The sequence below is a fragment of the Poecile atricapillus genome, chromosome 17 (genome assembly GCF_030490865.1).
Source record: "Poecile atricapillus isolate bPoeAtr1 chromosome 17, bPoeAtr1.hap1, whole genome shotgun sequence".
NCBI classification, from domain to species: domain Eukaryota; kingdom Metazoa; phylum Chordata; class Aves; order Passeriformes; family Paridae; genus Poecile; species Poecile atricapillus.
This window is the reverse complement of record NC_081265.1, coordinates 5425250-5437865: the sequence shown is the minus strand read 5'-3', so window position 1 is coordinate 5437865 and position 12616 is coordinate 5425250. Positions and strand designations below refer to the sequence as shown.

At 38.3% G+C, this 12616-nt stretch overlaps 1 protein-coding gene across 2 annotated transcripts in view; it reads right to left on the bottom strand.

Annotated features, from left to right (window-relative positions):
* Positions 1 to 12616, bottom strand: part of CA10 (carbonic anhydrase 10) — a 171507-nt gene that overhangs the window by 121122 nt on the left and 37769 nt on the right. For both annotated transcript variants that reach the window (XM_058852452.1, XM_058852451.1), the window contains one exon: positions 12293 to 12367. In XM_058852452.1, coding sequence (XP_058708435.1) covers positions 12293 to 12367 — 75 coding nt within the window. The remainder of the gene's footprint in view (positions 1 to 12292; positions 12368 to 12616) is intronic.

Here is a 12616-nt window from a genome sequence, read left to right as displayed (position 1 = left end):
TATGAAAATATTGATTTGGGAGTCACAGGCTGTGGCGCAGATGAGGAGGAGGCTGACAGCCATCTGTGGAGGAAGCTCTGCTTTTTTCTCAGGGTTTCCAGAGATCATGGCGTGCTGCTGATGGTGCCAGCTGGCCTGCTGCCACAGCGCTTCTCTGTGCCACCAAACAATCTCTGAGAAGCCTACCCATGGAATCACAGCACATATTCCAAAATAAATTGCTTGCTATTTCTTCACTATGAAAGCCAATGAGCAGCAGATTTTCTTTCCAAAGCTCAGACTTCCAGGGCTTCTCCTGGCTGGTTGTGGTGGGCACATGGCTGTGTGACTCTCAGGAGAGTTGTTGACAGCAGAACTCGAAGTATTTACTTAGGACTTGTGTCTTCTTTTCCCATCTTTTTGGCTTGCCCACATGAACACTTCCCATGACCTATTCCAGAGACCATGGCTGAAGAATACCTGATTTACATAATTTTCCATATACTTGAATCTCTTCTATTCCTTAAGGACAGGTGATGGTTTCTCATATTACCTCTCTGTTCTCTCAGTAAAAAAGGACTTTATCTAGTAGAGAGAAATGGAACTCTCTTCTTTCTTGAAGAACTGAACCTTGAGGCTCCCTATTGTTTGTTTACAATCACATTTAACACTCTGAATCGCAGTGCTGTGCAGAGCAAAAACCTCAAACATGCAGGATGTTGGTTATTGCTTTAAGACTGACCTGTTTTGGGATGCTTTATAACAAGGAAATCTTACTTAATTTTATTCAGATAATAATAATCAGCTTAAAAATGAAGATTAGAACAGGAGCTACATAACACTCTTACATAATTATACATAATTGTCGTATACATAAATATATATACACGTGTGCCTACAAACACAAGCACTGTAATTCTTCCTGATCAAATTTTAACTTTTTACCTCATTACTATCATTTTGGTTGTAGAATTCAGAAGCAATTTCCCAGACCCAGATTATTCTCCACATCCTTTATACAGGGGCACATCTGAGGTAAAAATGGTGAGAAGGGGCTTGGTCCCACAGACTCAATTTAGAATGAGAATTACCTACAGAACACAGTGAACTTAGTAGTTGATTCATTTCCTGTTGAAGATGATTCCTAAAAGCTCAAGTATCTCCAGAAGGTCACTCCCACCTTCAGAAAACATAAACAGCTTATTTTTAGAGTTCTGTAAAAAAAATGCCATGCCCACACAGTAATTTGGACATATGTTCTTGAGTTCAGCTGCCAGTTTTGTTAAAGAATTCTGGTCTCACTGTTTTTACTAAATAAAATTTTGCATTTATTTTGGTGAAAGCAAAAAGCAAATCTGCATAAAACCATTCCTCATGGACCTTGCAATGAGAGCTAAGTCTGCTGTTGACATTCTTCTGCTTGGTTGGAGGCTGCTGCTCCTCCTCCAAGTACATCCCTAACTTTAGACACCACAACTGGAAAGGATGCTGGATTGAGCACATGCTAAGTGGCATTGCTGAATCAGAGTGAAAGTGGGAACTCTTCTTTTCTGCTGCTATCCTTTGCACAATATGGAAACATCCTCTTCCTTTGCTGATTGGCCATAAATGAGGGAATGAAATACACAAACTCCTGTGATCTTTTATCAAATGAATTACCTGAAATAGATTCCATGCTAGAAATACGCACAAAAGTTCTCATGTGTAAAATTGGGATGTATTTTCTGTAGGTGAAAGTAGAATCAGGCTGGTTTGAGGGTTCAGTGATTGATGTTGTATTTGAAATTTAAAATAAGCTCGAATCCCCAATTCAGCTATCACTGAAAACATTGATTTGTATAAAACACTCTACATTATTTGCAAATGACAGGGTACAAATTATTTAAAATAAACATAAGAGTATTCTGAAGATGTATGAAGAAATTAGAGCCGAGCATTATGTACAGTGTAGTACCTGGGGTGGTGAAATTACAAAAAAAGAGAACAGAGTAAAACTTCTTTAGGAATAATCAGAAATAGGGTAAAAATGTCAGATATTGGAAACTACCAAGATGATCCACTTTCTGCATCTACAAATAAGACAATAGGCTTTTCCCAATATTTGTTGGCTGATATTAATATTAATTTAGAATTAGATATTATATCCTGAATTCCTGTGGCTTTTTTCTAGAAAACCGATTTTTAAAAGCCTAAATCCTATCAGTGACATGTTCACAAAAAATGTTGAATGTTAAAAACCATTAAAAATGCAAAAATAAGGGGACAGGCTCCTGAAAAGACAGTGCTGGGAAAACAAGGTTTTGCATCTCAAAAACTCAAAAATTATTTAAGTCCTTTGAAACTTTACAGACAGAATTATGAGGGTCTTCAGGCACTAAACGATACAGTAGGTGCCTCCTTGGATCTTCTTACCTTCCTGCCTAATCAAGTTAGATGCCAAACTCTCAGATTGTGGGAGAAACTGTATCTCAGGTACTCACCTTCTTTTCCTTGGCCAGCCATTTGCATTTTAAAGCACTTAAATGAAGTTTGCAGATCTGGCCATCAATCTTAAAAAGCCACTGGAACTTAGACTGCTAAACCAGTTCTGAAAGTGAAAACTGTTAGAAAAATAATATGCTGTGTTTCAACCTGCACTTTCTAAATCAAAAAGTGTTGTCTGTGAAACCACAAAACTTTCTTTTTCTTCTGGATTTCATAATATTCACATTCTGGAGCTCCTTCATGTCTTTATGGTTACAATCTAACAGTATTTTAGGCAGAGTTTTAATGAGAAAACTATGCAAATGTAAAGTGTTTTATTTTATGAAATGGATACCAATAACTATAAATATTCATAACTTGATATAACTAGCTGTGAGAGTTTCTGACTCATCCTCTACAGCAATTACTTGGAGCTCTGTTTCATTCCTTAAGCAAGTATCTGAGGCTGCCCAAATGTAATTGATTAATGTATTAATTGAGAGAAGGCTGTGAAATGTAGTTACAGAATCAGCAACAAAGGACAAATAATGGCAAGACAGACAAACCTGAGAATAGAAGATATTCTTGTCTTTTAATTCAGTGAAATTTTTGCCACTTTAATTTTCCTCTGGCCTTTCCAGAATTCCATTGTGGTTTCCCTGAGAGGTGTAGGAATTGAGTCATATCTCTATGTACAGTGTAGTGACTGGAAAAAACACAGACTCTTGTCTAAGTCAACAGAATCACTTTATTAAGCACACACTAGTATTTATATGTTTTTTCAGTGTATAAGTTTAGGACCGAACTATGCAGCCAGTGATCAGGAGATTAACCAATCACACAAAGAAATGGCAGAGTAGATGTTTCTTGCTCTTTTATTTGGAAACTCTCACACATCCCACACAGCCTCTGTGGCCCAGTGTTCTGGGCTGCTTAACTGAAGCATTCTCACAGAGGTATTTATGGCTGCAGATGATCTTTTGTATGCACTTTCTCATGGGAAAAAGGTGTTTGTGAAAGTCAAGAGGAGTAGCTGTTTCTACACACAACTCTTATGTCATGTCACAGCTCAACAAATATGTAATTTTCATCTTTTTTTTCCCCTCTTAGTTACTTTTCTTTTTACTAAACCAGGCGTAGGAGTTACATAAAATATAATGTAAAATAAGTTGGGGAAAAGTATTTAAAATTCTATCCAAATATGATTTTTCTCTGGACATTGTTCTTAACTGGGAAGTAAATCTAAGTCTTTGGCAGTGAAAATGATGTGACCATTGCCCCCAGACAGTTAAATGGAAAGATTTCCATTGGTTTCACCAGGCTTTGGGTGAGGCACTACCTTCTCCCTACTGCACTCTCTAAAATGAAACCAACACAAGCCCTGCCACAAAGCAGCGAGCCCATAAACATAAAATTACAATGAGCAATAAAAGCTTGAGACTAGTTTTGCTGTTTCTTTAATTTATACTCTTAACCAACTTTAAATGCACATTATAATACCAAGTAATTCTGAAAATCTCAGTGTGTGGATAATAGAGCCTGCCAAGGCCATGCAATGTGTTTCAGCCATAGCCTATTAGACTTCAGTCATTTATTCTTTATTTTAGGAAAGCCTAATCTGAAGAAAGAAAAGCCATTTGAAGATGCCTAACTGCAGGATAGGAAAAGCAAAATGGAATCTGAACTCTCTCCTTAGAAATGCCCTGACATGCACTCGTGAAAGGGAATTCTGTAGCCATGACCTACATAGCCCAGTTTGGTAATACAGAAGAGTTGACTCCATAATCTGAGATGTCCTCTCCTATGTTATGTGCTGTATTCTGAGTCATATAGAACAGCTAAATCCTGCAGTTCTAAATTGGGACTAAAGCTGGGAATTAGATATCATTCCCAGCTGCATCCTGATAGGGCTTTAACAGCACCTGACTGAGATTTGGAGTAGCAGCTCCTCTCAGACCTGAGCATCCTGTTCATCCTGTACCTGTTAGTGCTGTATGACATACCAGCATGATCCCAGTGCACAGCTTTAATATTCCCATTCAGCCCCTGTCCTCCATGAGAGGCAAAGGATGCAGTATTAAACTGTGATTTCCTCAAAAAGCACATTATTAATTGAACTGCAGTGTGAACACTCTAGGACAAAAGAGAGGGAGGCTACACTGCACAGCTGTGGAAATAAGTAATTTTGCTGCACTTTAAGAACTTGGAATGAGATGGTTTTAAATAAAACCACTGTAAAGGGAATACAATCTTGTAGATATTGATTTTTATTTTTTTTTTAAAGAATCAGCTTCTGATGGCCTTTATTCAAGGGATGTAGCATTTGTCTTAGCAAGCAAATCCCACTGTTTCCAGTGTGACCTATTTTCAGTCAAAAGTAATAACCTAGGATTTTCTAAACTCACATCAGCTCATACTTTTGTAGCAACTACTTCAGCCAGACTTGCATCCTAATTAGTGTAGGAGCCACATGATGCCTGGATTTCAGAGACTCAATGAAACACAACTTGGCCAATTTTGTAAGCAAGGAAAAATCTCATCTCTTCATCTATCGATTGAAATGTCATTGTTTTACTGCATGTGCATTCAGCCTTTGGGTTTGATTTTGAACTGGAACAAGTATCTGGAATAGGGCTGTTCCTTGGCCTGGACATATCTATCCTCCTTCCTGCCTTGCCTCTGAAGTTCTAGTGCCAAAATGTCACTGCTCTATTAATGTGAGGCTCTGCAGTGGCAGCTCTAGTGATGCCTGCTCAAGAGGTGCCAGCCCTCAGTGCCCATCCTGCTGCTTCTCTGCTGGGGCAGCTGCACTGCTTCATGTCAGCTTGCCAAAGTGCAAAGGGCTTATTCAAAGGATCTGCAGGAATAGTTTTTTCTTTAATCAACAGCACAGGGACACCAGGCAGACCAGCCTGATGGCACAGGCATATCTGAACTCACTGCTTGATTCTCTCCCAGCCTCCAACTGCTGTCTTGAACTCAGCTTATCCATTTATCCATACCTACATCTCATTCAATATTTGTAAAATGACCTCTCTGAGTAAAGACCTTCATTCTTCACCAAAACCCTAATGACAAACTCATAGATATTAAAGAAATAGGAAGAATAAATTAGAGGAGGTCATAAAAGAACCACCTCTGTGTTGGGGTAGAACATCTGTTGGCTAGGTGCACTGGTGTCAAGTGAACAACTTCCAGTGTTATTTTGTGCTCCATCCCTGAGTATTTTTCTTTGTCATACAGGCTCTGAAAGGTTGAAGGGTCTGAAATGCTGCAGGCTGGGCTGTTGACTATAAGCACTTGTGAATTACAGCAATGCCATTTGCAGTGCTGTAGTTAACAACCTATCAGGTTTCCCATTATGATGTCATGCTGTTATTTTCAGGGTTTATGTCCTGACTATAAAGTTGGTGACTGCTTGGTCTGGAAACACTAATGCACTTTTTTGTATGTTTTATAAATATAAAATGAAAGCCCTAAAATAAAATCAGTCTCTATTCAGAAAGGTGGCAATTTTAAGTAATATTTTCAGTGCTTCGAAAAAAAAAAATTCAATAAGATTCAGGAAGGTTCCTTCTTTGGGCAGAGTCATTAACCATAATAATGCGATTTACAGCTCACGGGGCAGCAGGTACCCGGAAATGCATTAAGTAGGTGATTGTATTTTATGGTGAGTTCTGAGGGGATAAATCTTTCACTTACCACAAATAGCATGTGCCCAGAAATGCCATGATGGGGTGATGGTATCAGATATCTGTATTTTAATCTGTGTTAGTCACAGCAGTAAAACTTAACCAAATAATAATTCCACATCCTCCTAGGCAGGCAGATCTAAATGGTGAGCACGGATTTTGCTCCTGCATATGTTCAATGCATTCACGGTTCATGAATTCACAAGTGACCTTTTCAGAGAGGTGTTATGATAGGAGGAAATTTTCACTGTGTACAAATGAGAGGTTTCAGACTATCCAGCAATCCTCTGTTTGAGGAGTCTGAAGAATCCTACACATACATATACATGGACTTTCAGAAATAAAGTCAGCTTAGCAGGTTACTGAAGAAATGCTAAGATCAAATAACCCCCTGAATCCAACAGGGGGTTATTTGTTATTTACAAGTTAAATCACAGCCATCTACTAGGAAAGTACTTGCATACCATAGGACGTATCCACCTTTAGGCAACGGTCTCATTTCCTTTTCTTTTTGATTTCTTAATTGGGAAGGGGACAGAATTTGACAGAGAGGTTTTTTGTTAGTACCAGTGAAGCTTTCAGAGACAGCGACAAACAGGCAGTTACTCTGTGTAACCATGCACAGAGCAGTGGTTTATCACAAGAGTTTATCTTGTTTATCACAAGAGTTTATTTTAACCACAGATGAGGGTGTAGCTGTAGTGACCATATTTTCCTCTGTGTAACGTGGCAAATTCTACACTGAATTGCATTAATGATGTAGAAATTAAAAGCTGCACACTATGTTTATGTAACATCCTCACTGGTGCTGGATCCATCACCAGTGTAATTGGAATCATCTTCCTGAAGTCACTGTAATATCCTGATGTGAACAGTCTCAGTGAAAGAGGAGGTGAATTCCTACCTGACAGTCACAACTGTAACTGTAGTACTCTTAAAATGCAATTCTTCACCAAGGTATTATACAAGAGTAGTTTTTGTAAGTGGCATAACAAGAGTAGCAGTGAGGCAACATCTTAGTGCCACTCATTATCCCTATTTCCATGTTACATTGCAATCCCTTCCAGTTCTATCTCATCCCACACAGATTTATGGCAGCAGTACCTAAGCAAACACAAGCTGGAACACTGTAACCCTTCTCTGATTAAGTCCAATTACATTCCATTGGGGAAGAACATTATTAGCACAGAAAAATACCATTCCTTATTATTCTCAGTGACTTCTTTATCCAAAGGACACTAACTTACTTTACACTTTACCATGAAAATATATAAAGAGGATTTTTTTAATGTTGCAAGTGATGATTGCTACTGTTTTGTAAAAAAACACATGCACACTCACAAGAAAACTACTATTACAAGGTAATTAATAGCCAGAGGTCCAAGTCCCCTCCTTACATAAGGAACTGTGGCAGATGTCATTACTCCTTTTCAACTTGGATTATTCGCTTAAAAAGGTCCTTGAGTCTCTGAGCAGAACTAATTCTTCTATCAGATTTCTTTGTGCTTCAATTCTACTCCTCTAAATGATGGATACCACTAAAATGTCCAGTGCCAAAGGGTGTCAAGAACTCCTCAGATACCCTGTAAAGTTTAGCCTGTCAAGGCGTAAGGTAAGATAAAATTTTTTAATATATCAATACATACATCCAGCATTGTATAGGAGCCCTGCTTCTGGCCCTTGGAACTTTCTTAACAATCTTTCCAAATAAATAGTTATGAGCATTTAATTATTAATGACTTAGTTACAAACCACTGTTCCAACTGCTTTTATACTCAGCTTGTCAAGAGTATCACTGAATGCTTTGGGTTGGAAATTACCTTAAAGATCATTCAGATACACCCTCTAAACCCTTTCCTGTATACACCAATACTTATCCTTGGAATTCCTTCCCTTGCTTTTAGGTCACAATGGAGAACCTAAGGAAAGAAAGATTCCTAATACTAGTATTACCCTTTTTATCCCAAAGCTCAAATTTTGATGGTCCAGCTAAGGTAGTGCACAGGGATGAACCTTTTTTTCTTAAACAAAAGCTTAAGCAGATGTGCTCACCATGCAATGATGAACCCTTGTAAGATCACACAGGTGGCTTGCTGGCTTTTCACTTTTAGTTTAAAGTGGACTTGGATAATATTAAAAAAAATGAAATTGTATTATATTTGCAGAAAGGGCAGTTACTTTCCCAACAGTGCAGGTCTTCAAGATTCTGTAGTGATTGTACACACACAGTGTGTAGGACAGCAGATCTTCTGCTCTCTGATTATATGACTGCCCAAATGACATTAAACCTCTTGAACTTCTTCCCAGCTAGAAGCCATCATCCATGAAAGTTTTGGTAGCTACAGTTGTTCCAAAAAATTCCTGGTACTTAATTTTTCTTTGTGCTTATAAGCTATATTTAGTGCCATTGCAAGGTAAACAGTATCAGCTCCAGGATAGTGGGAAAGAGGATTTTCAACTCCATCAGAAAATATCTGGAGCACTCCTACACCAAAAATGTTACCTAACCTAGCAGCAAAGCGTGAAGGAAAATAATTGACAAGGATCTGCAAGTCACTGCCTTCAAGGTTTTCCTTGTTTGCACATTCCTGAAGCAGAAGAGGGACACTCTCATGTCCTGGCAGGGGAAGCTGCAGGTGCAGCAGGACAGCTGGTGGCACAGCAAGGTCCAACCTGCCACTCCATCTATTGGTTATAACAGGGGAAGGCTTGACCTTTTCAGTGCCTGCTGGGACTAGGAACAGGCAGGAAGACAACTTGAATCATTCAGTTATGTCAGGATAACAAAAAAAAAAAGCCAGGATACATCTGCTACACGCAATTTTTCTTTAGTGGATACCAACCATAACTGGAGGTTTGGCAAGTGCATTCTGTGATCAAAAATTAGATATAAACACCTTTATATTTTATGCTTACCAAAGCCCAATTTCATAATGCTATGAAAAACAGGACCAGTATGAAATGAATCAATACAATCACAAAGATTATCAAAGGTTATACACATCTACTTGAAGTAACAACAATGGTACCAATAAATTTGAAATATGATTCTCTTGGCCACCTGGAAATTGCTTGCACCACCTCAGTGACACAACATATTCATAGTCACAGCCAAAGAAAAGACATGAAAAAGGTTATTTAAAGGTGTTTTAACCCATCAAGAGCTACTTTGATATTCAACACTGGAAAAAGTCTATGTAGTAAGTGTTTGTAATAATATAAATTATTTGATTATTATGCAAATCACCATGCATAAAGGAAAGTATTCCTTCTTCATCCTTGAACATTCCCTGAAGTTTAATTTGGAACCTAATTTGCATTCAATTAAAGTTTTAAAGCTCTTCTTACTTTCTACTTTGCTTGCCTACATGTTTTAAATCATAATAGCAATTCTTTGCTTGTAGAACAGGTGAGATGGAGAATGGTTTCTGCACCAGTAGCAGACACACAAATCCAGCCTTGATGAACTTTTCCTCCTGTGCTTGAGAACTCTGCATCTCTCTCTCAAGGCAGGGCACCGAGACAGAGCTGAGGCACAGTTCCTGTGCTGAGAGAACCTGCCAGCTCTCTGTGCTGCCTTCTCCTGGAGCACTGCAAGAACTGAATTTGGGAAAGATACTGTGAGGAGTCTTGTGCCTCATCTCTGCCTAAATCCTCCCCTCCTGTGAGATACACATCACTGACTGCAGCTCAGTGGCTTATAGCAGGAAAAAACATGTGTCCAGATGAACATTAGGAAGGGATTTAAAATCTTATTTTCTAAAGTCTATCCCAGAATATGGGGAGTCTGGGATTTGGGGAACGTAGTGAAGTATGGCTTGATTTTATGAACTGCTCAATGGCAAATCTGCATGGGATCCAGTGTGTTTTTAGGACTTGATTTAAAGGCTTCCAAAACAGATTTAGCAGAAAAAAATATGAATGGCACATTCTAACCTAGGTATATTGTGATACACTCCTAACTGCATTCTTACACTGCTCTCCATGAAAGAAGTGAGAGTTTAAAGAGAGACAGTGACTTTGCTTTGAAGTAGGTAAAAAGTATTCACCCAGCTAAAGCTGTGATAGACAAACTCCAGGAACTCCTCCTGGAGTGTTTTACAATGATATGGCTCCTAATTAATCATCTCTGCACCTATGGCTGCTCCCCCAAACAGCTACAGAGCTGGATTCATGTCAGTCATGTTAGCTGAGGTGCCAGTTCTGAACTACAGTGACAGGCTCTTGGACAAACACTCCTCTCTAATATCTTTGGGGGTGTTCACATGCAGCCCTGGATCAGGACAAACAGCTGTGTGAAGAAAACATCCTGGCAGATGGCTGTAGCTGTTTGCTTCAGTGCACATCCAACACTGTCAGCAACTCCAGCACAGCTCCTGGCAGCTCTCACCTCTCAGGTGCTAATTAGCATCTCATGTGAGATCTGATACGTGACTGCCACCGGCGTGGATAAACTTAATGTGCACCAACAGATCCTTTGTGATGTGTTAGTCTGAGAGCACAGCCACAAATACAGCCTTGAAATGCTTTAAAAATGGTTTTCAAAGGCTCCTGGATCTAGGTGATGCTGGAAAAAAAAAGGTTAGTTGTTAGTTCTATATAATCTCATGGAATTTCTCTCTTCTGCTGAGACTGACAGGTTGCAGAGTTGAATTTGGAAGAAAGGTGCCCCCAAATTCCCCTTGCTTTCATCAGGGCTGCTTCATTGAGCTGTTCATTACTGACTCTCTGGACCATCTTGAGGATGTGTGCTGGGTTAGTTAGATATTCAACACATATTGCTAATTCAGGTTTCCCTCAGAAAAAAGGTGTCCTTCCACACCACTCTAAATTATCTTACTTCTCACAAGTTTTTCATCCATCACTGTTTCCTCATTTATCTTCCAAGGATGTTCCTAACCCTAAATTTCTCACAGTATTAAGACTAGAACACCACAAGCATGAATTGATCACAGGTTTCTTTACATCCTGACAATTAAATTATTTTTCTCAGTAACTTTAAATTGAGGCCTGTTTAGGATTTTTTTTTTTTTAATTCATTTTCTACTGGGTATCTACCTGGGTTGTGCAACTCAAGGAAGGCTGAAATCTTGAAAGCAGATAATTATATTCTCCAGGTTTCTTCTCCTGCTGTCACTATGAGGAACTAAACATGCATAACAATACACTGGAGTGTCTCTGACAGCCCAAACCAATCTCAAGTAAATCTGAAAAGCTACTTTAGGCTACATAAATATGTAATTAAACTCCAGGCCTGTAGATTTTCACAACCATCTCAGTGCCAGAAATGTGTGGGCTGAAATATTTCATTTCATTTGCACTAAAATTATTAACAAGACAATCAGCATTTTGGGAATTTCAGATGACTGTCAGGTTGTAACAGTTCTCACAACAGAGAAAGTAACTGATGATAGGTCAAATCTACAGATCCTCAGGAACAGCTTATACAATAGCCAAGCAATATTTTCTGCTATTATGAGGAAATAAGGGTAATAAGAAAATAGTAGTTTTCTTGTTGAACTCATGATAAAACTTGAAGTACTGCTTTACCTTATAAGATATAGCTAATATACATAAAATAATACATATTAATCTCAATCACATTGAAAACATACTGCAGAGAATCCTTTTAGATGCCTCTTGATTATTTATCATTTACTCAATCTCAATGAAGCCCAGTTATTTCATTTTTTTCACTCATAGTTTGTTTACTAAACAAAAATCAATGAAAATTGCATGCAGTGGGTTCCTGTCCTAATCTACTCTAAAATCTAATCTAAAATTGTAAAAATGCAATTACTAAAAGTGCTGCAACAGATAAATTATTTCATCCAGTTAACAGAAATACTTTTCAGTCCCTTTCCCTTTTCTACACACAGAACACATACACTTCCAGAGCAGCATCATTGTTGGTGTTACTGAGAGAAACCAGAAATGTTATTAAAGTGATTTCTTCCCTGAAAAACAGCCATTGTTTTAGGACGATGGATTAACAGGAATCTTTCTGTGCTTCACTATAATGTGATGTTGAGTACTTGTCAACTAAAAATCTCTGCAATGAAAACAAATCAACCCAAAATATCTTCCCCAAATCCAACTATATTAATGCCAGTGAAAAAGATACTTAAGAAAGACTAAAATGTTAAAATTACACTTACCAGGAACAAAGCTCCCCTGGACCACCTCCTTATAAGCCCACCAGCCTTCATGGATTTTTGGTGAATTTTGCTGAGCTAGAAAGAAATAATCAAAGAAACTGTAAAATTAGGGCAAGACACAGAACTTAATTAGCTAAACTTTACTATCTAAGAGGTACTATCCTCTACAGAAGAGTCATTCAAGTTCCCAGGCGATCTTTATTCAATTTATAGAATCATGCTATGCATAAGTATCTTGGAGAACCTTGTCCCTGTTCATCACACAGTAAAATATATTCTGCTTTGGAAGATTTGATCACTGAACTTGACAATTCAGGTAGAAAA